The sequence below is a fragment of the Tigriopus californicus genome, chromosome 9, assembly GCF_007210705.1.
Source record: "Tigriopus californicus strain San Diego chromosome 9, Tcal_SD_v2.1, whole genome shotgun sequence".
Taxonomy (NCBI): domain Eukaryota; kingdom Metazoa; phylum Arthropoda; class Copepoda; order Harpacticoida; family Harpacticidae; genus Tigriopus; species Tigriopus californicus.
The window spans coordinates 1354604-1379984 of record NC_081448.1 but is presented as its reverse complement, the minus strand read 5'-3'; the positions used below and the strand labels follow the sequence as shown (position 1 = coordinate 1379984).

At 44.6% G+C, this 25381-nt stretch overlaps 4 protein-coding genes and 1 non-coding gene across 5 annotated transcripts in view; 2 read left to right on the top strand and 3 right to left on the bottom strand.

The window, feature by feature from the left end:
- Positions 1-6739, bottom strand: part of LOC131887448 (uncharacterized) — a 34656-nt gene extending 27917 nt beyond the window's left edge. Inside the window, exons 1-2 of the mRNA XM_059236060.1 lie at positions 6499-6739; positions 5140-5380 (exon numbers count right to left, since the gene is read on the bottom strand). Of these exons, the coding sequence (XP_059092043.1) occupies positions 5140-5380; positions 6499-6715 (458 nt within the window). The 5' untranslated portion in view covers positions 6716-6739. The remainder of the gene's footprint in view (positions 1-5139; positions 5381-6498) is intronic.
- Trnam-cau (transfer RNA methionine (anticodon CAU)) lies at positions 5563-5635 on the bottom strand. The gene has a single exon. It is a non-coding gene; the product is annotated as a tRNA-Met (tRNA).
- A 4444-nt stretch (positions 6740-11183) lies between the features above and the next one.
- Positions 11184-17662, bottom strand: LOC131886117 (coatomer subunit alpha-like; the record flags this gene model as incomplete). Its single annotated transcript, XM_059234358.1, is given in 8 exon segments — positions 11184-11559; positions 11659-12479; positions 13179-14374; positions 14448-14620; positions 14691-15281; positions 15704-15927; positions 16029-16444; positions 17563-17662. Coding segments are annotated over 8 exon segments (3735 nt in total). The 3' UTR covers positions 11184-11325.
- On the top strand, positions 12491-13159 carry LOC131886119 (DNA polymerase epsilon subunit 4-like). The gene is made up of 2 exons (XM_059234359.1): positions 12491-12795; positions 12860-13159. The coding sequence occupies exons 1-2, from the start codon at positions 12703-12705 to the stop codon at positions 13073-13075; spliced, it is 309 nt and encodes a 102-aa protein (XP_059090342.1). The 5' UTR covers positions 12491-12702; the 3' UTR covers positions 13076-13159.
- A 2254-nt stretch (positions 17663-19916) lies between the features above and the next one.
- LOC131887301 (uncharacterized) lies at positions 19917-23542 on the top strand. The gene is made up of 3 exons (XM_059235876.1): positions 19917-20665; positions 20760-20886; positions 23257-23542. The coding sequence occupies exons 1-3, from the start codon at positions 19926-19928 to the stop codon at positions 23482-23484; spliced, it is 1095 nt and encodes a 364-aa protein (XP_059091859.1). The 5' UTR covers positions 19917-19925; the 3' UTR covers positions 23485-23542.
- Positions 23543-25381: the final 1839 nt, after the last annotated feature.

The window sequence follows — 25381 nt, the reverse complement described above, 5'->3', positions numbered from 1 at the left end:
ACGAACAAGGACTTGAAGACAAGTTACAAGTTGATGATCTTGAACAAAAAAATAAAAATATCTTGTTTAAGGAATTTGGAGGATTTCTTTTTTCCACTCAAGACTATCAACAAAAATTTTGTGGGCATCTTCAAAATGAACCTTTACTGCCGTTGCTCAATTTTCATGCTCTTATTTTATGAAAAGACCTGTCAAGTAGGGAGGAATTTCGAGCCCTAAAAGAGCTAACATCATCCTTCATGGAGGACCCCATTGAAAAACGTGGAAATAGATTGAACAAATAAACTCACTTTCTGGCAACCACGATCAACCATGGAAGACAAACGGGCGAGCCAATCGACTAGCTTGAATTGCTCCAACTAGAGCAGCACAGATTCAGGAAGTTGGGGGAAAGTTCATTTGAATGATCTTCAAATTGGAAATCTACTTTACCCTTAGAGCCGAGACTCAGGATGTTTCCGCCCATTACACGATCGTAAAAGTAGCTACAGATTGTGAACACAACGAAAATAATAATAAGAAAAAAAAACCATAATGAACACGACAGAGCCAAGTTGCTTACTGCATGTTCAATTGCACTGCACATCTACGCTGTATCTTTGAGCTTGGAAAGCATACAAAGCGGTGATTTCAAAACTGGGTCGACACAGGATTAGCATTTTTGGGGCACCGTTGAAAAGGGCCCTCACAACAGTTGTTTTTCTTCGTTACTTGCGATTGGTTTTGAAAGTTGTAATTGATTGGGATGGATTGCTATCTTAACGGCAAATCTGCATGCCAGTGCCTACCAAGAGCAATGTTCGCAACATCAGGTGTAAGATTTCAACGAAGACGATCCAAAACTTCCAAGTTTGACTTGATTCAGCCAAAGATAACTACCAAACAAAATCACCTCAAAGCTATTTCGCCTCCACTTCAGAACTACTAAATCCTCCCAAATCGAAAGGGCATACTGAAAATGGAGTTAATAGCTTCCATTGAGAGTTTGTTTGAACTGGAAAGACCCTTTATTCACATTTCAGTTGTTCTCCGACACATTTCACAGAATAAGAGGCAAGCCATCTTGAAGGACCAATGGTGGAAGATCCAATTGCCATTTGAGACCATTTGGTGGCTGAGTTTGAGTGTGAAGGCAGCAATTTGAATGGCAACAATCTTGTCCAAACCAACACAAAGGGCTTTTGAAACAAATTGCCGACTTTTTATTCTCGCTTCATCATCATAACGATTCAACGGACTTTAAGAGCAAGTTGAGCTTACTTATGAATTTCATGGCAAGTCACAACCAAGATCAACGCTCAGCAAAATAGACCGAGTCAAAACCATCGATCGAGCCATTCGCCCGCATATTTAAAGCGATTTCGTGATGAAGCAAAGTGAAGCCATAAATTGGCCAGCGGAAACAAGCCGTAAACATTTGTAAATCACGGATTCTAACATCATCACAATCATTCGGGCATCTCTTGCCGAAAACTCCATTTATGGACCTAGATATATCAATCATGAAAGAACAATCAATAAAAAAAAACTTACAGGCTTCAAAGACTAATGAAGCAGAAATTACGAGGGTCATTAACCCAAATTCGGACAGGTCTCGAGTCAGGTGGTACTGAGCTTGTGCTCCATCATAGGATTGAGCTAGCCAGCAACCCGGCGACTAAGGAAAACGGTTTGCCTTCAATCTGTTGGGTATTTGGTGGTCTCTTGTCAGTTCGAATCAACCATTATCACCGAAAACGTCGTTTTGTCACATGGACAGATTTTCCGGGATGGAACATCTTTCCTCTTGAAAGCCAATTTGAAAGTGAACAACGAACCAAAACAGAGTTCACACTATAGATGTTTTATTCGACGCACTATAGAGAAATCATTGGAAACAAACTTCTAACTCTGGTAGTATTTTAATGTTCGATTATAAAGGAGGATGTTTTGTTATACATTAAGCATGATTCAAAAGAAACTGGACGCCTGAGTGTGTCGTCTGTAACTCCTGATTGATTAATTTGAAAAAACTCATAAGAGGCATGCTCTTGTCCGATCAATTATGCTCCATCATTATACTACAAAGAGGTATGGTCTTCACGATCATTTGGGAATAAGAACGTTCGTGACTCTGGTTTCTCAATTTCAAGACGCAACATGGGCACAAAATGACCTAACGAGAAGACATGGCGAATGAAATTCAGTATGACGTGGGAATGGGTCCCTGATGCATCTCTTTGACAATCATACCTTATTTGTGAATCCAACCACACCAGATCCATACGCATGTAGTAACCAATATTGCCCGATTTAGACTTCGAAAAATTGCTTCTACCAACGAATGCTACGTAATTGCACTTTCAGGGCATGCCAATCATATTTCTTGGGGAGACAGAAATTGGCCGATTTAGACTTTTTCCCCAGAGCTTACCATTACAATGATTGCACTTAGCGGATCAGTAAGTTCTCAAACCTACTTAAGGTATAACGTACCACAAAAAAGCATAAGGGCTAAGCACTGAGAATTAGAACTTGGGACATCTTTGGACATCATCGTGGCATTGGGGCCCTCGAAATAACACCACTTTTTTTTAATTTGTGTCAATTTTTTTTTTGTTGATTCTTGGGTTATCAACCAATATAGAGGAATGAAATTCCCTCTAAGTCATGTTTTATCATAGTAGCTAAAATATTTGGTCATCGAAAGTGTTCAAATTTGCCGCCCTAGGACATCCAAGAATGAAAGGCTCGTATGGAAATGTTATCAGAAAACGATCCAATTCTCGTTTAAAACTTAAATGTGGGTCATCCGATGTATAGAATTAATAATCAATTTCATTGAATAAACCGTGTGGCCTCTACTCAACCAAGTACTATCATGACTGTGTTTGGCAACTCATTCTTTTGAACGGCAGCCCTAGTTTAATATGAACTGAATTTATAAGAAACCTGAGTGGACCCCAAAAAATTTATTGTCCCACTGCATTTTTCCCGCACCTCGATCTTTGGCTAGCTTCTTCTTTTAAGCCCTCTCGAAGTTCACCATTCGTATGATAGGTGAGTCCAAAACGAACATGTGAGTGCTTTTTGTTACACAAGCCTCCAGGAAATCAATCGACATGTGGAGCACTTCTCAGTGGAAGTTGAAGCTCATGAGGAAACCAGGGGTTTCAATTAGAAGATGATGTCAAGTGTATCAGACAGTCAGAACCACCACGCCTTACTCAATCACTGTTGACCCCAAACCATCCCTAGTTCATTTGAGAGATGATTTTTGCTCCAAATATCAACTGTTGGTGGGTTCAAGGCAAAAAAAATAGTTCAAGTAATTCAAGTCTAACAGATTCACCGGGAGATTAGATGACACACCTGTCCCATGTCTTCTCGAAATTGTCATGAGCTCATCAGAAACTGATTCATGAAAGAAGAACGACTGAGCAGTACGGTAAGACAACATTTTCCAACTTGGATGTTGCACTTGATTTGAGATCAAAAAATAATCACTCATCCAACCGAAGAGACACTCGCAAAAGGCACTAAAAGGTAGAGAGAGGTAAAAAAAAGTAAGGAGGGCATTCGCCTGTGCTTCATGTATTATTTAGCAAATACAACCATTCGACCGAATTTTTGAGGTCGACGGCGACTGTGATCCATCAACACTTTGTGTCAGGAATCAACGAGTCGAAAAACCGAGCTGAGTGACTTTGATCTGATTCGTGGAGCATATCAAGAGCCTTTGCATATGTGTAGTTCATGTAGGTATTGATGGAAGTTTCGTCAATCGAGGTTAAATGCTATGAGGCCAAGGCCATCGACCAATTGGAAACCAATTGGCGACATAGAGGGTAGTCTGAACATTAATTAAAAGCTTGATCGAGAGGGCATTTCAATCTCGCCGGATCGCGGATTCAACGTCTTCTTCCTCACTCGCCATAATTCCGACTAGGAGGAACTCAATTTCACAAACTTCGTTCCCAGGGATCTCTTTCTGGCACTTGCTCAAACCGTGATAATGGCGAATAATTTGATGGTGAGTGAAAGTTTCCATTGATTTGAGGAATCCTTGATGACAAAGAAGACCCTCTTGTCTGTCTGGTTGCAATGGCTTGAATTCACCACTGGGTTTCCTGTTTTGTCAGCTCCTCAATAGAATTAAACGCCGGCATCCTCGATCGAACAACATTCAGCGGAAAGGTTCTAAAGAAAAATCTTTCACTCCATATCTCGCAAGTCGTTAGATCGGCTTAGAAATTGGTCGTCTCCTTTCCTCCCTGGATGGAGGAAATACCAAGAGTAAAGATGCTATTTCTGGTTGTAATCAACCATGTCCCAACCTCGGCATTCAATCACACGAGGAAAAGAAGAAACATCTCATTGCTCGCATATCACCAAATCGGAAAATCGTTCAAAACGACGCATCGTCTGACGAAGCTTTGCGAAATTTGGCAAGCTTGACTGCAGTGGAATCATAGGATGAATCATAAAGTGCTGATGATATCCATTCTTGGTATTGAACCTATCGATTGCAATTGCATTGAGTTTGAATACAAGCTCGTACGTCATTATTGATAAGAAACTGGAACAAATTGAAATGAACTTGATAGTTCATGATGGGATTATTTAATTCGCGGGAAGTTGTTACATTGCGTGGATCAGGAATTGACCTTGGTGAGTAAATAGACCACTGAGGAGGCTTAAGTCGCCACGAAATTCCACAAAAAGGGAAGGGAACCCTCCTTGTCATCATTCGGAATCCATTGAATCGGATGCCAGTGTATCCAATGCTTGAAATTGTGGTTAAATATTTTTAACGAAATTCGTCCTTTTTTTCCCCGAAGCGTATTTGCCTCACTCTCATTCAAAGCAAGCAATTGCTGGATTTCAACCCCAATGAACAAAGGAACACAATTCCTTCGGTGGACATCAGTCTGATCAGACTCTTCAGAGGGGTGGGTTGGTTACTACAAAACCAAACCTATTGGCACACTAGCACGGGAGGGTGAGGTCCGTAATTTCGAATGATTACCTCACAACTCAACTGTGACCGTCCGTAATTCCCCCCATCATCATTGAAGTCCAATATGAACGACGATAACAATGGCACCAATTCATTTTTCCCACTTGGCGAAATTTTGCTTTAAGTACCACTTGCCTTACCTTGGTGTCCGACCCTCTAAATCGACGACGTCTAGTTTTCCTCCTCTCTTGAGAAGGCGGCCAAGAATCTTCTCAGATCCGCAGAAACAAGCACCGTGGACAGCCGTGAAACCGCCTAAACATTCCGCATTAGGATCCGCCCCTAGCCGTAAGAGAAGCTTGCAGAGGCAGTAATCACCCGAATAGCAAGCGACAAACAGTGGGGTTTGCCCAAGTTCATTCAAAGAGTCGACATAAACGCCTGTAAAAAAAGTGGGAAAAATATCTAGACAAAGACGGACAACAAATGCGCAGTATTTTTCATGGAACTTTTGCTATTTCTTGTGTGCATGCAGTTGTAGAACGGAATGTCAACTCACATCTTGACACCATGGATTTGGTGAAGTAATAAGACTTTCTTTAGGATACTACTGGCAAAATGAATGCCCCGGGTGAGGCTCGAACTCACGGCCTTCAGATTATGAGACTGACGCGCTGCCAACTGCGCTACCGAGGCTTGCGAACACACAGACAAGATTTTATCAAAAAATTCATCTTTTTAAAGAAAGAAATTTTCGGCTATCGAGACCCAAGTGTATGTCAGACGACTGACATTCGGTTGACTAATCAATACAAAGACACTGGAATCTGGCTTCCCCGAAAACCGGACAATCCTGCCCGAAAAGAACGGAAATCGCATCTGGAAGTTCCAAGGGATGGAACTTTCGTCAAAGTGACGTGATATGCCCAGGTAACTTGCTCCACTGACAGACTTTCGAGGCATGAATTCGAAGTCGGAGAGGTGGAACGAATAGTTAGACAAATGTTATCAAACCTTGACTGACATTGGAGTATACCTGGCTTGGGCCTCCACGTACTTAATCAGCAGGCCATTTTCAACCAGCTTTCTTGCAGCTTTGATATCAAGAGGCGAAAACAGCCTCCGGATATCCTGGTTGAATCATATGTCTTAAATTATTTCTATTTGTTAACTATCAAAAAGATTCATTGTTTGAAAAACTCAGCATATTGCAAACACTAGAGGTACGGATCATATTTGGAAGATTTGCACCAATACTCTCTTTTATCATTTGACTACTACTACTACTAGAGTGTTTAAAATAATGAACAATATTTCTTTAATTGGCTGTCGGTGTGGATCATGGGTCTTGACAAAGGTGAAACCCAGACCCTTGACACAAGAAAAAGAATCCACACTTCCCAGCCTCGAAGCCCACACAAAACCAAGGACCCGCAACCGCAATCCTTCCCTCTTAGCCGCCTTAAGACTACTCCCTTGAGCTCTAACTTTGACTGCCGTCAGAAGGGGCCAAACAACCAGGTTTAATATCCTTTGAAGTTCTGAAGCCATCCAATTACCTTCGTCGATGACCAGATGTTCCACTTCGTTCATGTCACTTTCCCAGACCGCCACGTGCAATTCAAATGCATTACGTCGGATTCGACCCAATCGATGTTCACCTCGAAACGGGGATCGCAAGGGAACCGGACCCCACCATGTGGACGGGGCAGAGGTGGTGGAGGACCCCTCACGGTAGTTGTTCTCATTACCGACGTCGTCACTAGTCACCAACATTGTACCTATTCGTTGTGATTCAATGTAGAACCTCTGTCTGTCTAATAAAAAGGAGTAGGTTACTCAACCGGTTGAAAAGGCAGTGTCTGCGGATAGAAGGCGCAAAAAGGCGCATTTTTTTCTCAAACTATTATGCAAATGTCGATTTATTGTTTATTGTTGCTGCCACTCGAAAACATAATGTATATAAGAAAGAGTATGGGCGTGAAGGAAAATTGAAAATAAAGAAACACATTAAACACGTAATAATGGGGGAAAAAAGAAAGAAAGTATCTTCCCCCAGCAGCCAAAGCTGCAGGATCTCAAGCAAAATATCATGCCACAGGCACACGGTTGAACGGAAGTTTTGTCAAAATGGGTCCAAAGCTTCAAAGCAATTGACAGCCTTTGATAGGGTAGATCATGTCCTTTTGTTGCATAGACTTCATGACATTGGGATCCAAGGCAAGGTTCTCAATTGGATAAGAAGCTTCATTCTTGATAGGAAGCAAATTGTTAAGGTCGAAGGATCCTTTAGTGACATACATGATGTCAAGTCAGGGGTTCCCCAGGGCTCCATCTTAGGGCCCCACCTTTTTGTAATATTCATTGCCCCGCTTCAAAACATTAGTATTACTGCCAATCTCTCTTCTTATGCTGACGATACAAAGCTAGTTTCTGGTGGGAATGGCCAAGATTCCATTAGCCTGGCAATGGACCTAGAAAGAATCTAATCTAGGGTGACATAGAGCAATGTGGCCCTGAACGAAATGAAACTCCGCTCAATGACCTTCGGGTCAACTCCTTTGAATTCTCCACTCGTAGATAATGGAGGTAAAGATATTGAGCAGGTCTCATCTATGAAAGATTTAGGTGTAGTCCTCCAAAATAATGGAAAGTTCGATGAGCTTATCCAGCTGAAGGTGGGTAAAGCTTTTCAAACATGTGGTTGGATATATGGCACGTTTAAGTACAGAGATAGTATCACGATGCTAACTCTGTACAAGTTGATTGTCCAGCCACATCTTGAATANTCACCCATTTGGGCTCCAATGAGTTCAGCAGGTTTGCAAAAGGTCGAGCAAGTCCAAAGATGTTTCACTAGGAACATCACAGGATTGAGAGAGCTCTCATATTGGGAGAGGCTAAAAAAGTTGGGATTGTACAGTGTTCAGAGAAGGTACGAAAGGTATCTGATAATGTATGTCTTCAAAAGCATCCATGAGCTTTGTCCCAACCCAGGATTTAGGGTCAATTGTAGTGACCGTAGAGGCTTAATGTGCGTTTTGAGATCACCTTCAAGCCCTCGAGAATCCAGGCTAGTTCGAACAATGAAGTCCACTTCTCTTCTTTCTCGGGCTCCTTCTTTGTTTAATTAGCTTCCCTCCAATATTCGTAGGGGATACGTAGGCCTTGTTGATCCGGTTGCCTCTTTCAAGTCAGACTTGGACAAATTTTTAGATAACATTCCTGATCAACCATATATTCAAGGACTAGCTCGGTCAGCCAACTCAAATTCGTTGGTAGACCAAATATCATATAAAGATTGAAAGTTAATAAATTGACGAATAATAACCTTTCATTTTAATAGTACTGGGGATTACATTCCCTGTAGCGGTTGGAAAAGCCCGTGAAAAACCAAACCAAAAGAAAGATGAATAAGTATGATTTTTTTCACCCAATTGACAAAAAATGAGCTCATTTGGCATCACCTAAATGTGCCTTTTTGCCACTTAAACGTTGAAATTGAGTGGAGTTGCATTAGTCAAAATATAATCTTCCTGTTGAAATTAAGTCATTTTTGTAACAATAATACTATAGCATAGCTTGTCATTGTCACATGCTTCAATTGTAGTACTATTGAATATAATTCTGTTATCAAAATGGTGCAAAAGTTGTTCATTAAGAGGCTTGATATGCTGAGGTATTCTAATTTCCTTTTTCCTAATATTGACCGTATGGACCGTAAATACTTTGTTGATTTTCGTATTTTCTGAAATTTTGGGTTTCTTTATTTGTCCAATCACAGATTTTAACTTTGACGTTATTTTTTATTTCCCTCAAATTTTGAGTGTTTTGACATAACCCATTCTCATATCAAATTTACATTTATCTTGTTCATCTTGCAATTTTGGACTTGGATCGGATCCGAACCTAGTCTGACTTTTTCCAGTCCCCAATCCGACCGAATCCGAATCCAAAAATTGTTGGTCAATCCGATGCGAATCCGATCGCATCCGCAAAGTGGGATCCGCTGATGCACAACTTTTTGTGAATTTTGAAAAAAAAAAAGACAGATTATCAAAAATTCCACGGTCGTTTCACCAGGTTTTGAGCCCTTAACAATGAGGATTAAAGGATTACAGAAGAGATGAAATATAACTTGGAATTGATGCCTCCTTTGATCTCTTTTCATTCACCTTCTTTTCTATTAAGTCAGGGATCTTTTGAAGTTAGGAATAAGTTGATTTGTACTACGGCTTCTGTTTAAGGTCAGAGAACATAAGGCCTTCCAAATGAGGGACACAGCTGTTGGGGAAAATGACATTTTTTACAGTGTTAGAATTTTCACATTTATGACATCCTTTATGACAACTTTAACTCGATTAGTTGACATTTTCCTTCGTATTTGTGGATGGGCACTGAGGAGCAAGGAAATATTTTCTTTATTTTTGAAGGATATTAAACTCATATTTCCTTGCTCCTAACATCATCAGAATCGTAACCAAGCAAGGCCTGTCAAGAAGAGAACCCGAGTGAGACCGCGGGCTCTTCAGCACGAATTGATTGACATTGTTCGCTCGGCCTGCATATGACACCGATCTCAATGTCTCCATCAAAAGGCTCACAGACTATTGTTCAATCAACTGGACCCAATCGATGCCTGCCCCTCGGACCCCGTCTCAAATGCTTTTCTCTGTCATTGCCTCGAAACGAGTGTGGGAGCCCAATGGGGGCCATGATAAAATGATCTTCTACAGTGGCGTCCAACACTTGAGCCTTTTGATCCAAGCGTTGCAAAATGTCGGACATCTGACTGAGCATCACCGCCCGCTTGTCCGCATCTTTTTCGGCCTTGATGCGCTGCACCAAATCAATGACGAGGGGATAACAAATGCAAGGCTTTTTGTCCCCCTTAACGAGCACGCGGCTCTTGAGCAGGAACATGGCTTGTTCCAGCTGTCCCGCCTCGGTCAAAATCTGCAATTGCAAGTTCAAATTGCGGTCCAAATTGCCCGGCATAACCCTTAATAGGTCAAAAGCCCGGTTATACTCCTGGACCCGCACGCAAAAATAGATGTAGATGGCTTGGGCCCGTCTCATGGCCTGGGTATTGCGGTCATGAGCTCGTCGAGTATTGAGGGGCGGTTTCTCATAGAACTGACAAGCTTCTTCAAAGTCGGCCCACGTTCCGCGGCGACACCATGCCGCCATAGCCAAGACACTGCAGTCGATATGAGTGCCGGGGTCTGCATGAAAGCGTTTGTAATCCGCTATGAGCTCGTCGAAGCGACCCAAACGGTAAAGCAGCGTGAAATGAAGGACTTGAAAGCGTTTCCGTTCGAAATCGAACCAATGGCCACGGGCGGTCTGGATGGCGGGGCTCTGCCAGAGAGCCCGGGAAGTGGACAGGTCTTGATGGAGCACACAGCTCAGCATGAACCAATGGGCTGTGATGCAATCGAATTGGATGTCGGTTTCGGCCAAGGCCAGGATAATCCGGCCCATCCATTGGGTATCCTCTCGAGATGAGGCCAGAAAGACGCCAGCCTTAATATCTTCGGAGGACAAGTCTTTCAGGCCGGTGGAGTCAAATCTGCGGCGTAGTTTGGCCTTGAATTGGTGGCTGTCGTCAATGAACAGACGGGTGGTGCGGCTTCTGGTGTCGAATTCGTCACGTCGGAGAAATTCGTCGGTGAAAAGTGACCGGCGAACGAGGCTGATCGAGCAGAGAGGGCGTTTAGACGGCAACGGGCACCACAGCCGTAGCCGTGGCATGATGCGCCACATTCCTCGCACGGTGGGTCGACGTCGATTAATGTGGAAACCTCGACGGATTGGGCATGTTTCCCACCCCCCACATGTTGGTCAAACAGGCTTGACGGGAGAGAGCCACACACACGTACATAATTGACAAACGCCACTAACGGCAACCTCGAAAATTTCCCTCGGAATGAAGAATGAAGTGTAGAATGTGGGCAAGTAACATGTTTTATGGCCTACATAAAGGAGTCATTTCGAAGCTTGGTGTTAGTTTTTTTGGGGGGGAGAATGACCATTATAAAGAAATGCAAGGATCATTCATGGAGGCTTCCTTGAGCGCCTACTCGCTTTGTTGTGTTCCTCTCAATGAAGTCATTTATCATCCTTGGCCATGTAAACCCACCCTATGATGGTATGTTGAAAACAGATATACTAATCGAGTGTGGCTACTTTTTGGATTTTACGATTTTTCTAATGCTTCAAAAGGCAGAGTGAAACAGACTGCTTTGATATCAAACGAATCGGCCAGTTGTCATGGCATCCAAACTGTAAATATATTGGCCAACGCGTGAAATAAATTATAACTCGATACATAAAAAAAAAAAAAAATACGCAGGTAAAAGGGGATACATAGGTCGGGTGGGTTCTTAGTGAATCTTTCGACGAATCTTGAGTCCTTGGGTGGATTTGCCCACCAAACCGACCAAACAGATTTTACACGTGGTGTTGTTGGATTGGGGGCTGTATTTGGCCCCGCAAAACGGGCATTCCAATTTCTCGGCTCCTCGGTAGATGGGCTTAAATTCGGCCGCATCAATGTCGAACGGATTGAACTCGTCATAGTCCAACTTGTGTTCGTCCGTCGGATTCTTATCACACGCCTGGAAATCATTTAAAAATTCAGCATATATTGTTCAGTTCTCAGGTATTGGTTGTGCTACTTTCGAAGGCTCAAAATGGCCGCAGACCCATTCACCTACCTGGAGAATTTTCCGCGTTTGCTGGCCCACTTCCGGCTTAGGTCCCAACTCGAGTAATCGTCGAGCAAATGAACCCGCCGTTTTGAAGTTCTTCAACTTGAAGAACAGATTGCACGCCGTTCTCAGGGTGAGAATCTGATGCACGGGCTGCAAGTGGCAATGGGAGAAATAGGCGGCCATTTCGCAGACTCGGATCTGCTCGGGCAAAGACGTTTTGGGCAACTCTTTTCGTCGGGTCTCCATGATCAATCCCACCAGATAGTTCATGGCAATCTCCCTCAACTGAACGGCTTCGGTTTCATCTTGCTTGCTTTCCACCACCAGCAAAGGGATACTCAGTAGGATGCTACGGAATTTGGGAATGGCATCGTTGAATTTGCCGGATGTGGTCAACTGATAGCAGGATTGTAGTCGTTGAACCAGATCATTGAGTCGTAATCCCACGGCGGGCAAGCCATTCTTGGGACCGGCTTCTTTCCAATTGCTCTGCGGATATCCGTTAAGAGCGGGCAATCCCGGCAAAGCCAAGAAGGTGGTACGGCTACGAGCAAAGTTGGTCAGGAACAGCGATTTGTAGGGCTCGAAGTTGACCACGCCCACTTGATCGTGGAGAAGTCGGCAAGCGGATTCGAACGATCCCGCCACAATATGATCCACCGGCAGTGAGGAGTTATTGGCCCAATTTTGAGCTGGACTATTGCCCTTGGTAGGAGGAGCAAAATAACCTGCATGGTCATCATCCCCTCCCGAGGCATTGATGTTGGCCGCAGACGGCTCGAGATCGGTGGGCAAGTCCAAGTCCTCGTCATCCACATCCCAGCCTAAATAAAACATGCATGAGAAATATTTGTTCCCGATTGGCCGACAGCTTGCCACAACAAGATAGAGGGCGCTCGAATCCACCTCCACGTGCAACAAACAGCTAGCTAGCTAGACCTAACAGCATTTGTTGTGCTGAGCTATGTGCTGTGCTATAGCAACACTCGTCATGAGGGAAAATAAAAACCAAGCAATTCTGTTGTGAAGCCGAGAGGATCCGATATCATGGACGAGTCTAACGGTACTGGGAATGACGGATTGCGGCTGCCTTGGGCAAAAGTGCGATCCATTGCCAAATTGGACGAAACTCAATTGACAGTAAGCCGTGAAGAGGAGGTCATTGTGCTGAGCACGGCATCTCAAAGTACGCCTTATTTTACAGATTAGTCAAGATGCCGTGTTCGTTTTGGCCAGAAGTACCGAGTTGTTTATCGAATTCTTAGCCAAGGTAAGCGCCGAGAAGATGGCCCAAACCAAGCGCCGAAGCCTCGGTAAAGTCGACATTGACGAGGCCATCGCCGAACACGACAACCTCATGTTCCTCGAGGATCTCATCGACATGGACAACCCAGAGATCCTTTCCGTGCCCAAACCTTAAGATCCTTTGACGCATCAGTTCCAAAAACTAACCCCTGTGATATCTGACTATAAATACTTCTGACTACATTTCAATACATTTAAAAAAAAACAAGTAGGCTTACCTCCACCGGCCTCTTCGGCCGCATCCTCGCCATCAGCACTCTTGAATTCGTCCTCTCCGCCCAGGGGGTCGTCATCACCCTCTAGCCCCAAGTCATCATCGCCCCAACCGGCTCCGGCACCCACATCCTCCATGTCCGTGTCCTCCATGGCCAGGGCTCCACCTATTACTCCGCCCTTGCCGCCAGGTGCGGCTCCGCCCCGAACCGCTCGCATGCCCTCGAAGAAGCCTTTGGAGACGGTCAGCAAAGGCCAGTTTTCCTCCATGTGACTTTTGGGTGGCGGAGGTTGAATGGGCCGGGCGTTGAGATCCGCTTCGGGCAGAGGGATCTCCGGATCGTGGGCGGCTTTGATCTCTTGGGCCGCTTCCTCTAGGCCATGGGTTTTGGCTGTCAGATAGGCCAAGGAGTCTTGGCCGCAAGTCTTGAGGATCTTGATCCGCTCGGCGGCATCGCCCAAGTAGAGGGCGTTCTGGAAGTGACCGGAACTGTCTTTCCGGATCTCGGCAATCTTCATCATCTTGCGGAGTTTCTCCAGATTGCCGGTGATCAAGTACAGGAATGAGAGCTTGTCAAAGTTCTTGGTGCGTTGGTAGCACATCTCGACCACTTGATGGTTGCCCAACATGAGAGCCGCTTCGCCCAATTTGTCCCAGCAATCCTTGTCGTCCAGAGCTTTGGCGGCCTCCAAGGCCACATCGATATCCATGCACTCCAAAGCCAGGGCGAATCGGGTCTTCTCGTCCTTGACAAAGTGGAGAGCCACTTCGGGATAGCCCTTCTTCTGCAGGTAGCCGATGATACTTTGGCCCACGAGTTTGGCGTTTCGGACCATGTGGAGCACTTCGTCGTATTTCTGATGAATCAAGGCCAACTTGAAGCGATACTCCGTGGTGTCGATGGTCATGGTGCAAGGCTTGCATTCCCGATCGAGGAGGAACACCTTGTCGCCCTTGATTCGGGTCAGGTAGACCGGGAGATTGAGCGTTCGGATGATGCCATGATCGCCGTTAGTGATGGCGTACTTGATGTGATTGGAGGTGGTGTAGATGAACACGCCAGAGTCATCCCACGTTCCAGACTTGACGCGAGTGTTCTCGAAGATGCTGCACAAGCTCTGGAGTTTCCGATTGCAGATGGTGATGTTATGCTTGGACAAGAGGGCCACGGTGGTCATATCCGGCGACCAGATCACATACCTGGGATGACAAAAGTAGTGGTGGTTTTCATTAATACATGATTTCAAATCAAACCCCCCTCGACGTGTGTTACCGGCATTTGGGAATCTTGACATTGCCCAGGTTCCTTTTTTGCTGCACATCAAAAAGAGTGACACTATCGTTATCCCGCAACAAGAGCATCCCGGTGCCGGCATAGAAGATCTCATCGCAATTGGGCGTTTGCACCTTCTTCGTCACCTCATTCTTCAGGTTCTTGATGATCAACTAGAGAGACGGACAAACAGACAATCATCAGCGTCAAGGCCCAGGTCTGACCACTCAAAATCAGGCTTACCGAATGGGATCGGTCCAACACGGCGAATCGATTTCGGGCCACCCAAATGGCCGTGATTCCAGAGGACCGCTTGCCCTCGGGCGCGTCCGGATTCTGTCCGTCCGACTCTTTGGGGATCGAGTACAGATCGTAGACACTATTCTCCAGACTGGAGGATCGGTTCACCACGAGCACCGCGTTCTCGGCGGGATTGTAGCTCATGCTGTAGACCGGCTTGAGGGAGCCGCCGCCTCGTAATTGCAACACGGCCCGATCCTTTTGGGTGGTGAAGTCCAATTTGCGCAGATATCGCTCCTTGACGTAGTACAGAAGATTGCCGTGTAAAGCGTAGGCGGGTCGCTCTCTTTCCAATTTGAACACCACCATGCCGGAGTCGTGACCGGCCGCGAACAAGTTCAGGCTGGGATGAGCCGCCACAATCCAGAAGCGATCGTGCTCCCGACGGAAAGTGTGGAGACACGTGCGCTTGGCCGTGTCCCACACGCGGATCGACTTTTCCTCGGAGTTGGAGATGATCAGGTCTTGGCGCGGGTGGAAAATGACGCTCGACACGTTGTTGTAGTGGCCACGACACGTGTCCACTTCCCAAGCCTAAGCACGACAATGGAAACCATTACCTATTAGTTTTGAGAACGGACAAGGCGCCGCATGGGAAGAAACATGTCCAACATGGACGATAAACGTTATGGGTGAATTGTCGGAGGGATGATCGTTTTCCTTCATACATGCGAGCCATGAGGTTTGGGCAGTACGGCTCTTTCATGCATACATTTTGGCACATGCTATTTCAGCTCATACATCAAGTCCGGTCATGAATATGCCGTGTCGATGTGCAGGTTTGCTAGTTAGTTGGTCTAGTTCATTAGGAAGCCTCCACCCCGGTTCACTATACATTCTAGAGGGCGAGAGGCACTTACACCCTCTTCGTCTCTAGCTCGGTAAATGGAATGGGGCGGGCCCAGACCGGATCCGGCGGGGCGGGACGACGAGGAGGGCGGGGCGAAGGGGCTCACCTTCGAATCATTCATCCGCCAGAGCTTGATTTGACGATCATCTGCGCCCGACACGATCAACGGCATGCTCGGGTGAAACGAGGCCCAATTGACCCCTCGGTCGTGACCCTCGAGCACGTGCTTGACCACGCAGTCCGCTTGACCGAACAGATCCGTCGAGTTCGGGTTGCGCATGTGATCGTCCAGACCCCCGCGACCGGGAGCCACGTTCTTCTTCCGCAAGCCTACAATCACGATCAAGATAGAGAACAATAATCATCATCGTCATTTCGTAACGACATCTATGCGGGAGCCGCTCCGGAGGCCCCATCCAACCTAGACTTACCCGAGATATCCCACACGCGGACAGTCTGGTCCAAGGAAGCCGAGCACACCAAATCATCGGAAGGATGGAACAGGGCGCACATCACGTAATGATTGTGCCCGGTCAAGACCGAGATACAGGCTCGGGATTGCCAATTCCAGATTCGAATGGTTTGATCGTCGGAGGCCGAGAGGATCCAGGGATATTCGTGGTGGAACACCGTGGTGCGGATGTAGTCCAAATGGCCCAATAGATGGAACAGACAGCGTTTGAGTTTGTAGTTCCAGACCTTGATTTTGTAGTCATCGCCGCCAGAGACGAACAGAGGTTGTTGGGCGTGGAAGCCGATCCCGCGCACCGGACCTTCGTGCTCATCGAACTTTTCCAAGAGCGTGCACATACGGTAATCCCATAGCTGAATCACTCCATTGTGCAAACTGGAAAGGGAACCGAAACGAAATATTATGGTTATTGAGTGGAATCTCGGTAACACGTCTTGGTTAAACATCCGTTTCAGATTCAAGAATGAGCAGTCCGCCGCGTAGCACTGGAAAGTCAGGCAACGAGAAAATACTAAAAGCTCCTGGGTCATGATTCAGAAAAAACAAAACAAGGCCGCGAGAATGGAAGAGCAACCAGTTTAAAAAATAAATAGTTCATGGCATTTGTGAGCGAATGATGAAGGCGTGGAGGATGCTCTTGGCTCAAACTAATATTTTCGCTCCATGAATCATATGCTTAGGCGGGGGGTATTGAAGAAAAAGAATAAAAACTGGCCTCCCAGAGGAACTTGACCCGACTGAGCATATTCATGTACGGTGGGCAAAAGTGCTCAGCATGATTGAAAACCCCCATTCTAAGTTTGAGCGATTCGGCTTTTTTAAATCCCGCTTTTACTTTCATTCTGGGAGCCTATTGTCCTACAAATTTAAGTAAATGGAATGAAAGGATGGTCTACTATCGAGTGTCAATCAAAGCCATCCAATCTGCTTCATGATTTGGACCCATTCAAACCCATTTCACCCCTTTTATGTGGGGTGGTCCATTCGTCGATCCCTCTTCCCTCACCATTCAAAATTCCTCTCTTGGTCAGACACCGAGCAAGTATATAAGCCCGTTTGTTAAAATAACCTCTATCTTAGTGAGAATCAATCCAACCCTTGAGCCCACCCGAAATCAGATTGGACAAGTCCATAACATTTCCATTCGTTTCAGTCATTAACATTGACTTGGACCCAACAAACGTGGGCCAAAAGACAAATAGAGCGGGCTTCCGACCTCCTTTTTGGAGACCTAATCCGAAAAGTTCGTGACCCTTGGGATTCATACAGAGCCTTGATTGACACTGGAAACAGACACCTATACATACAGTTCACCGGACCAAAAACATCAACCCGCCCACCTACGGTTACGAATCATTTCATAACCGCCATCCAACCTCCCACCCTCGACCCCAAAACACCCCTATCCAGCTCCGCTTCCACCCCTCACACCCTCACATCCCTTGTCCCGCCCACTAGCACCCATCACAGGTGAGCCCAGTTCGATGTCTCACCTCGCCAGAATCCAAGGCCGCTTAGGATGGAAGGCCAAGCCCTTCACCCGGGGGGATTTGGTCTCAAACTTGGTCAACATGGTGGTGACACGCCCACGGATTCGATCAACGCGTCAACCGCGGGGATGGGCTGGATGAACTGCTCTCAATTTGGCCGTCCAATGAACTCAGTGTTCTGTCTCTGTAGTAGTGACGGTGGTGACGGATGAAAGGAGACTAACTCAATGATGATCATGATGTTTCACTCTAAGCCGACAGTGATGCGACAATTTAGAATGGCTCATTGTGCAGAGTTGGGTGCATTAGTAAGTCAGATGCTGGCCCTGACCGAGTTGTCCCCATAAAATGACTGATGGGAGTCCTTCAATCTAGGAATAGGTACGTTGAAACGCATAATCTTGGATTTATCCCATCATGGGGGTCGTGTGTGTTGTACTAGATGAGACCAGATGTAGTACTCACTGGCGGCTATTAAGCCAGAATGGCAGCCCTCACTAGACTTATCCACGTCAGTTCCCGTCAGGCCAAATTTTCATGTCCAGCGTGAGACTGTCCCGATATTGGGGGGGAAATTTCGGCCCAGGGTTGGGTTTCCCACCTGGACTGGACAAAATAATGTAATAAGAGACTGTCCTATTTTGGGAGTTGAAGCGCTATTTTGGTTTGAGCGGATGGCCCGCCTCAAATGGCCAGGTATCAGAGCTGGGCCGAACAGGTTCGTCACCCTGATTGGGACTGACCGAAAGAGGGTGCCAAAGTCATTTCAATGGGCCATCCAGGCCATGCCCATTGAAATGCATGAACTATCCAACTATCCCATGCGAAGTTGTTGTTTTGGTTTTCAATCATGGTATATCATATTCTAAATAATTCTTGGAACTCTTCACTATGAATAACTATACTAATGGTCATCTTTCCCTTTAACTCATTTACTTCGGTGTTTGAGACCCAAGGTTTCGTTATTCATGAATGGGATATTGCGTTCGTAAATAGCTTTCAGAGTACAGGATTTGACATAAACTTGGGCAACTCTTTAAGGGATCAATGTTTGCGAGTTGTAGGCACAAAATTAGATGAATTCAATTGACATGTCCATGAGCTGCACATAATGACAATTTGACTAGCTCATGTGAAGCTTATCGGCATTAAACAATAAACAAATTTATGCTTCATCTATAAAGCACAAACTCATATAGCTTTATAAAATGTGAACATCTTTTGCTCTTTTAACAATAGGATATGATAATGCTTAGTAAAAACCAAAGGTTGTCAAGAACATGTAGGAGCGCAAAATGTATTTTGTTATTTTAGTGCCTCTTCTGTTTTGAAATGTACCTCAGTGACCTCCCAAAATTTGTGCTGACATCATCATGCCACTACTACTTCAATGTCTCAATAGGAGTGCAGTTTTTGAAACCTTGTTTTTAGTGCAATTTACTTTGTTTTAAATTTCTGGTAAAAGATTAGAGCAAGGCCACTCTTTGACACTGTACTACAGAACCTTAAAATATGATTGATGCCTCATATCCATAGCCTTTGAGTTTGAGGGTTTTTTTTTTCATTTTTTGCCACTTGTCGAATTGATCAAGTCTTAAATGCTGACATGCAAGTTGTGATGTGCAAACCACATATACATGCAAAAATCAAAAGATTCTTTTGTAGAAGCCTGCACACTTCAACAAATTCATCAAATGCAAAAATATGACAAGAAAATGTATAACAGTGCTTTACTTGTTCAAAAACATTTATTTTCAATAAGGTATGACCACAGAAATATTCATAGTATACTGGTTCAACCTCTGGTCAGGAAAAACAGAAAACTGAGTTTCACAATTTTGGATAAAACAGAAAATTTAATTTGGATCCATACAAATTAGAAAAAGCTCAGTTACAAATCACAAAAAATGGAGCTTATGCATAATGCTAGTTCTATTGTGATTATGACCAGCTCATGGACCTTGCACTTGAATTCATCTGAATGAATTTTGGGCCTAGAACTTGCAACCATTGATCCCTTAAAGAGTTGCCCATGTTTTACCCAAATTTTGTACCCTAGAATCTACTTTTGAACGCAATATTCCATTCATGAATAATCAAACCTCGAGTCTCGATTATCGAAGAAAATTAGATCTTTCCCCTACAGAAATCTATCATTCTGCCCGGTCGACGGTGGAACTCCAAGAGGCCCAAAAGGTCCCTGTCGATGTTAAGCTAAAGCGTAAATACGCTGGCCTAATTTCCCTGGTTTGAAGCCAACTAAATCGACAGACGAATCCATGTCATAAGTATCCGCCCACGACAGATTGTCGCCTCGTCATTTGGCTTCGACTCTCTGGATTGGGTAACCCTGATTGTTCATCCCGATGTTCATGACCCCAACCAAAACATTGGATCGCAACCATCGCAACCTCTCTGGCCTTCTACTATTCATCCTCTCCTATCCCTCTATTCATGCCTGGATCCCTGTATGCTACAGCAACGACTGCTTGACACCAGATTCCCACTTCAACCCCATTGAGCGTGAAGTCATGACGCGGTTACTGCTCGGTCTCAGACCCATCGCCCTTCGATCCTGGCGGCCTCGCCATTTATCCCGCCATCGCGGACTGGAGGCCCAATCCCAGGATCCGGGCCCGCCTTCCTCCCCGCCTTCCTCCCCGCCCAAGCCTTCCCTGTTTAATCGCTTTTTCCGGAGTCGTCAACAATCCCAAGTGGAAGAGGCCCTGGATGACGAGTTCCAACTGCAAGAGGATTACCACCGCGAGCTCGAATACGAACAACGACGGACCCATCTCCAACGGATTCGCAACAAATCCGGACTCAGAGCCTCGGATCGGCGACAATTATTGGGTCATGCGCCCCTAACGGGCCTGAGCCTCATTTACAACGATGAGCAGCGCTCGCCACGCTATCAACGGGGATTGTGGGGCCGTTACGGCACCCAAGCCACGGGTCTACATCCCGGAGTGGCCTGGCCTAATGCCCGAGAATTGCACGAAGCCCAAGAATATGAGCGAGTTCTGTATGACGGGAAATCCTTGAAGCAGTTGATGCAAGAAGATCGCGAATCTCACCGTCAAAGCGAACTCGAGAGGCAACGCAGGTCAGAACCTGACTCAGACTTGAGAGCACACACGACATGAAACGGGGGCCTTCATGAGGGAACGGGTTTTCTTTTCTTTTTTGCTCTTATACAGGGAGGAGGAAGTGGAGGCCAAATTCTTGGTCATGGAGCGACAGATCAAGCAGGCCGAAGCCAAGGTCGAGCAACGCCTTCAAATGGCCCAAAAGGAGAAGGCCAAACGAGAAGCCATTCTGGCCGAGGTAAGGCTCAATCACAGGGTGATGGGGATTTATGCGTGCGGAATACTGGGATTTGTCCCAGGATGTCCCCAATGTTCATCAAAGTCATTGACCTCGGAGGAGCATGGGCATACCATGGCCTCGGTTTAAGGCGGCATGGGTAAGGCCCTAGGCCCTGATTCCGCTAATGAAATGGAATGGCTGATTGATTTTCTTCTCCTCGATGGTTTGTGCCATTGAAAAGAGAATGTGGCAGCGGGTTTTCCTTCGAATTCATCTCGAAATTGCGATGGACGGATGGATGGATGGAATGATGCCTGCCTTTATTCATCTCCAAACGACCAATATGAACCTGACTTGGCACGCGGTGTTCGTCAATGAGAGGTCGGATTTGAAAGTGACGAGAAAGTTGAGAAACTGCTTATTTGTTTGGAGTTGATGGAAGCGGAAAGAGAATGTGAGCTCTATGTGAAAGGTTGATTTAGGGGTTGTATTGATATACCGTTCAAAAAGGTGCAAAATCGGTTTTTTTTTTTAAATGTTCTTTGAAATCTTGGCTTTTACTTAGGGTGTGGTTGGTGATTTCATAAAAGTAAATTGAAGGGGTCAACATTGCATGGCAAATGTAAAGGGTGTGAAAGTGGTATAACTAAGAAATCAATCATCCATTTCCTTAATCAAAGCAATCGGTGTCCTTGAGATACTTCGACAATATGCCCAAACATTTTGATCAGCATTAAAAAGTGCTCACATTTAACAGTTTTGAGGGAAAGTTAGTTGCGTTGAAGGCAATCAAGTGAGAGTTCCCTAATCATTCCTGGAACGAGGACTGTTCAAGGCAGCGATGCAGGTTAAAAAACATTTAAGTGTCCTCTTTTGGAGGACAACCCTGTGAATAAACATAAAAATCTATCATTTGGACAATATTCAAAACAAAGAGCCATGTTGAAACTTCAATGCACTAGGGTTCTGCGTCGAAATATTCCTGACAAATACGCGTGTTTTGTTGCAGTGGATTTTGGATCTTATTTTGGGAGATGCTTTTGAAGGCTTCTATAAGCAGGTCTCCTGATGTGCTATTCCGAAACAGAAATGCAAATAAAGCCAATGATGCTAGGTAATGGATTCACAAAGTCCACATCTGAGTTCCTCTTTGTGATACAGAGCTCGGTAGGTAAGCAAAGAAATTCGCTTTGATTATTTCATTCGCCCTCTTTACAGTCATGCTGTGTTCGTAATTGTCAATGATGTTCATACTAAATTGACCAATTATCTGAAACTTTAAATCCTTTAGCAATCTAATCAAATCTGGTATGTTACAACTGAACGAAGTAAAAGGTGAATGGCTTTTTTTTAATATAAAACTAGCCTTTTAAATTCTTGACAATTTGGATCTTTTCGTAAATTGCAAAGTATAGCGGAACGCACTGAATAGCGCTCTTTGAAACACCAAACCTGTTTCGATTTTGTCAATGATTTTGTCATTGTTTTGTGAGTTTGAATTAATGATAAAATGAGTTGCAAGTTCTCCGCTTTTTTTTTTATTATTTTCAAATGAGTTAAATATTAAAAAAGAAATGAAATACCTACCAAATAAACGTTTTAATCAATTCGATATATTAGTAATTACGAGTGACGAATGACAAAAAAAGAGGGAGACTTTTTTCATGAACTAATATGGAAAACATAATACCTTTTTGCTCTTTTTTTCCGAACCCGGTGGTGGTACATGTGTGCCCATTTTGGGTGCCACATTCAGTTATTGTTTCATGGTAATTGTGCTACGTATGTGCGTGTCTCTTTGGGGAGTGAAGATGTCATAGGGAGGCGAATGAAGGAATTTGGATGGAGAACATAACAATGGCGAGACACTTTACGAGAGTTCCCTCGTGCACCCAGAAAATAGATGGGAACTCATTTTCTCCATGATGATGCATTTTGATTACTTTGAGTTTTATTCCTTCCTTCCTTCTTACTTTTTTCTTCCTTTCCATCCCCCTCATCTCTTGACAATTTGTCAGTTGAGCAAGACAAAATGGGCTTTTGGAGCTTCAATGAATAGATAAGGATTCGTTCTCTGCCGCTTTCTTCATATACGTACGTAAACGACGAGTAGGTAGGTAGATACGTAGATCGGTACTACGTACTCGTATGTACGTAGACAGACAGAGAAAGAGCGAGAGAAGAACCCAAATTCATCGAAGCTACTTTCCAATGGGCCAGGTTAGAAAGCATTCCGAGGCAAAGTTTTCAAACCAATCGTACTTCTCACTTTCCCACAAGTTTTTTTCTCGTTTGAAATGAATCGATTGGCCGAGCCATCGGCCTTGGAACGTTGGAACAAATCGCGTGTATCTTGACAGGCTCACAAATAATCGTGGATCATTTCAGATGCGTCAAGAGTACGGATACGATGTGGATCCAAGTTTGCCACAATTTGCCGAAGATTACGCCCAACGAGAAAAAATCCTATCCAAACAGTCTAAGGGGGATAAGAAGAAGGTTTACGAAGACAAAAAGACCAAATCCAAGGTCCAAGCCAAATCGGGAAACGAAAGCGAAAGCAGTACTACTAGTAGTGGTGGTGGTGGTGGTTCAAGCGAAAAGTCCGGCGAATGAAGGCCGAACATTTGGGCTCATGTTGTTATTTGCAATAAAGAAAATGATTAGAAACCTCTCTTTGGATATGATTGTTCTCTCAGGCTTCCGTGCACCCCCTTTTTCATCCCAAGGGACACTTGAATTGATGCTGAAACAAGAAACAAGAAACTTAAACTCGGCTATTCACTCTCCGTCCGGGTTCTCGTTTTTGTCACACTTTCAACCGAAAGTTCTGGTTGTACAAAGGAAAGGTAAAAAGGGCGATAGTTCGAATATCAACATGAAAGCGATAACGATCAACTGTCAGGATAATCCAGTGGTTGATTCCGGGTTTTATATACCGGGACCAAAGTGATGTAACCGGGTCGAAGCGGATCGAAGGATTGACAAAATTCCAATGGCAATGATGGCGACCACGCTCTTGGAAAACCAAAAACATAAGATGATAAAAGAATGATTCAATAATAAGAAACAGGAGACCAATGGAAACGATTGCCTACCAAGTTGACGATGTTTTTTTTTGTCGCGGTGTTGAATCTATATCCAGTAATATAGCACTTTCAAAACAAGAACAACGATCCTTTAATAGATCAAATCCTTTAAGACCAGCTAGCTCAGAGCACTTGAAGAAGCTCATTGAAAAAATAAATGAATTAAAATGAGACCCAAATAAGTGGAATATGGACGGGATGTTAGGGTCTTGAACTGAAATTTGGAAGCCAGTGAACCATTGCGTTTTCCTTCAAATGGAATAGTCTCCAGTAAGCTGCAATTACGTATTTTAAGTTTCAGTTCAATTGGACAACTGGCTTAAAAGTTATGGTCTTTCAGAGCCCAGTACATAACCGGCACAGAATGATATACATAGACTATGATTGATTTCAATCACCAATTCATTTTGTGCAGACTTATGTAGTGAGGTTTGAGAAGGCATAACTTCTGACTCAACCATTCGATTGAGTTGAAAATTGAAATACAAAGGTGAGTCTCAGTTGAAGAAACTCGCAATACGTTGGTTCGATTCCGAAATGCCCATTCTCGAGCTTGCCATCCCCCATGCACACTCTAGTCTTTCGTGGATGTGCTAAGACTTTTATTCCGCTTAAAACAAAGAGTCCAGATTACTTCATGCCACCACCACCCACTACCCACTACCCTCCCCCTCACAACGGAGGTAGGTTTTTATTGGGAGGAATTTTCCGTTACATTTCACGTCTCTTTCAATCTACAAACTGTGTTGATGGATGGATGGAAGTAAGGAAGGCTTGGATGGATGGATGGATGGATGGATGGATGCCAGGCTGTGGGGCGTGTGGGGATCGTTCTTTATTTTCAACTTTTTATCAATCAACCTGAAGCACAACAGACTCCCTTGAGAGGGCTTTAAGCCCTTATTGTGTGTCTGTCAAAGCTTTGAACCCTGTCGAAGCCTCGATCTTCATGACCGAACCAATGAATCAAGGTCGTTGAATCCCCCTGAGATTTGCGAGAAGAAGTAATCTCTCGAGTGAGATTTAAAGTTTCAAGTATCGTTTGCCCATTGAAGGCCTTGCTCTGCGAGTCAACTGGGTTCGGTTCAAGTTCATGATAAATTGCAACTCCATGCCAAAGTTCTTGTGAAAGAAACTTGATTTTCTTCTGATGGGTATTTCTTCCAGAAATTTCATGCCGTTTATACTAGTGCATGTAATACAAATCAAGGGCTTGTCACTTTTGGGATTGGGTCTATTCATGAGAAATTAGACGATAATGTCTGGGGTTGTGGGATTTGGTGGCTAGGAAATAGCACTCATGATTCCTTCACTCGTCAATAATAATNGTGGTATGGCCATGTTGTCTGAGGCAAGAGAGACGTCACAACTGCAGTGATCGAAGTTGCTTTCGATTGCAAGGTCGGGATTTGCTATTTGTTCAT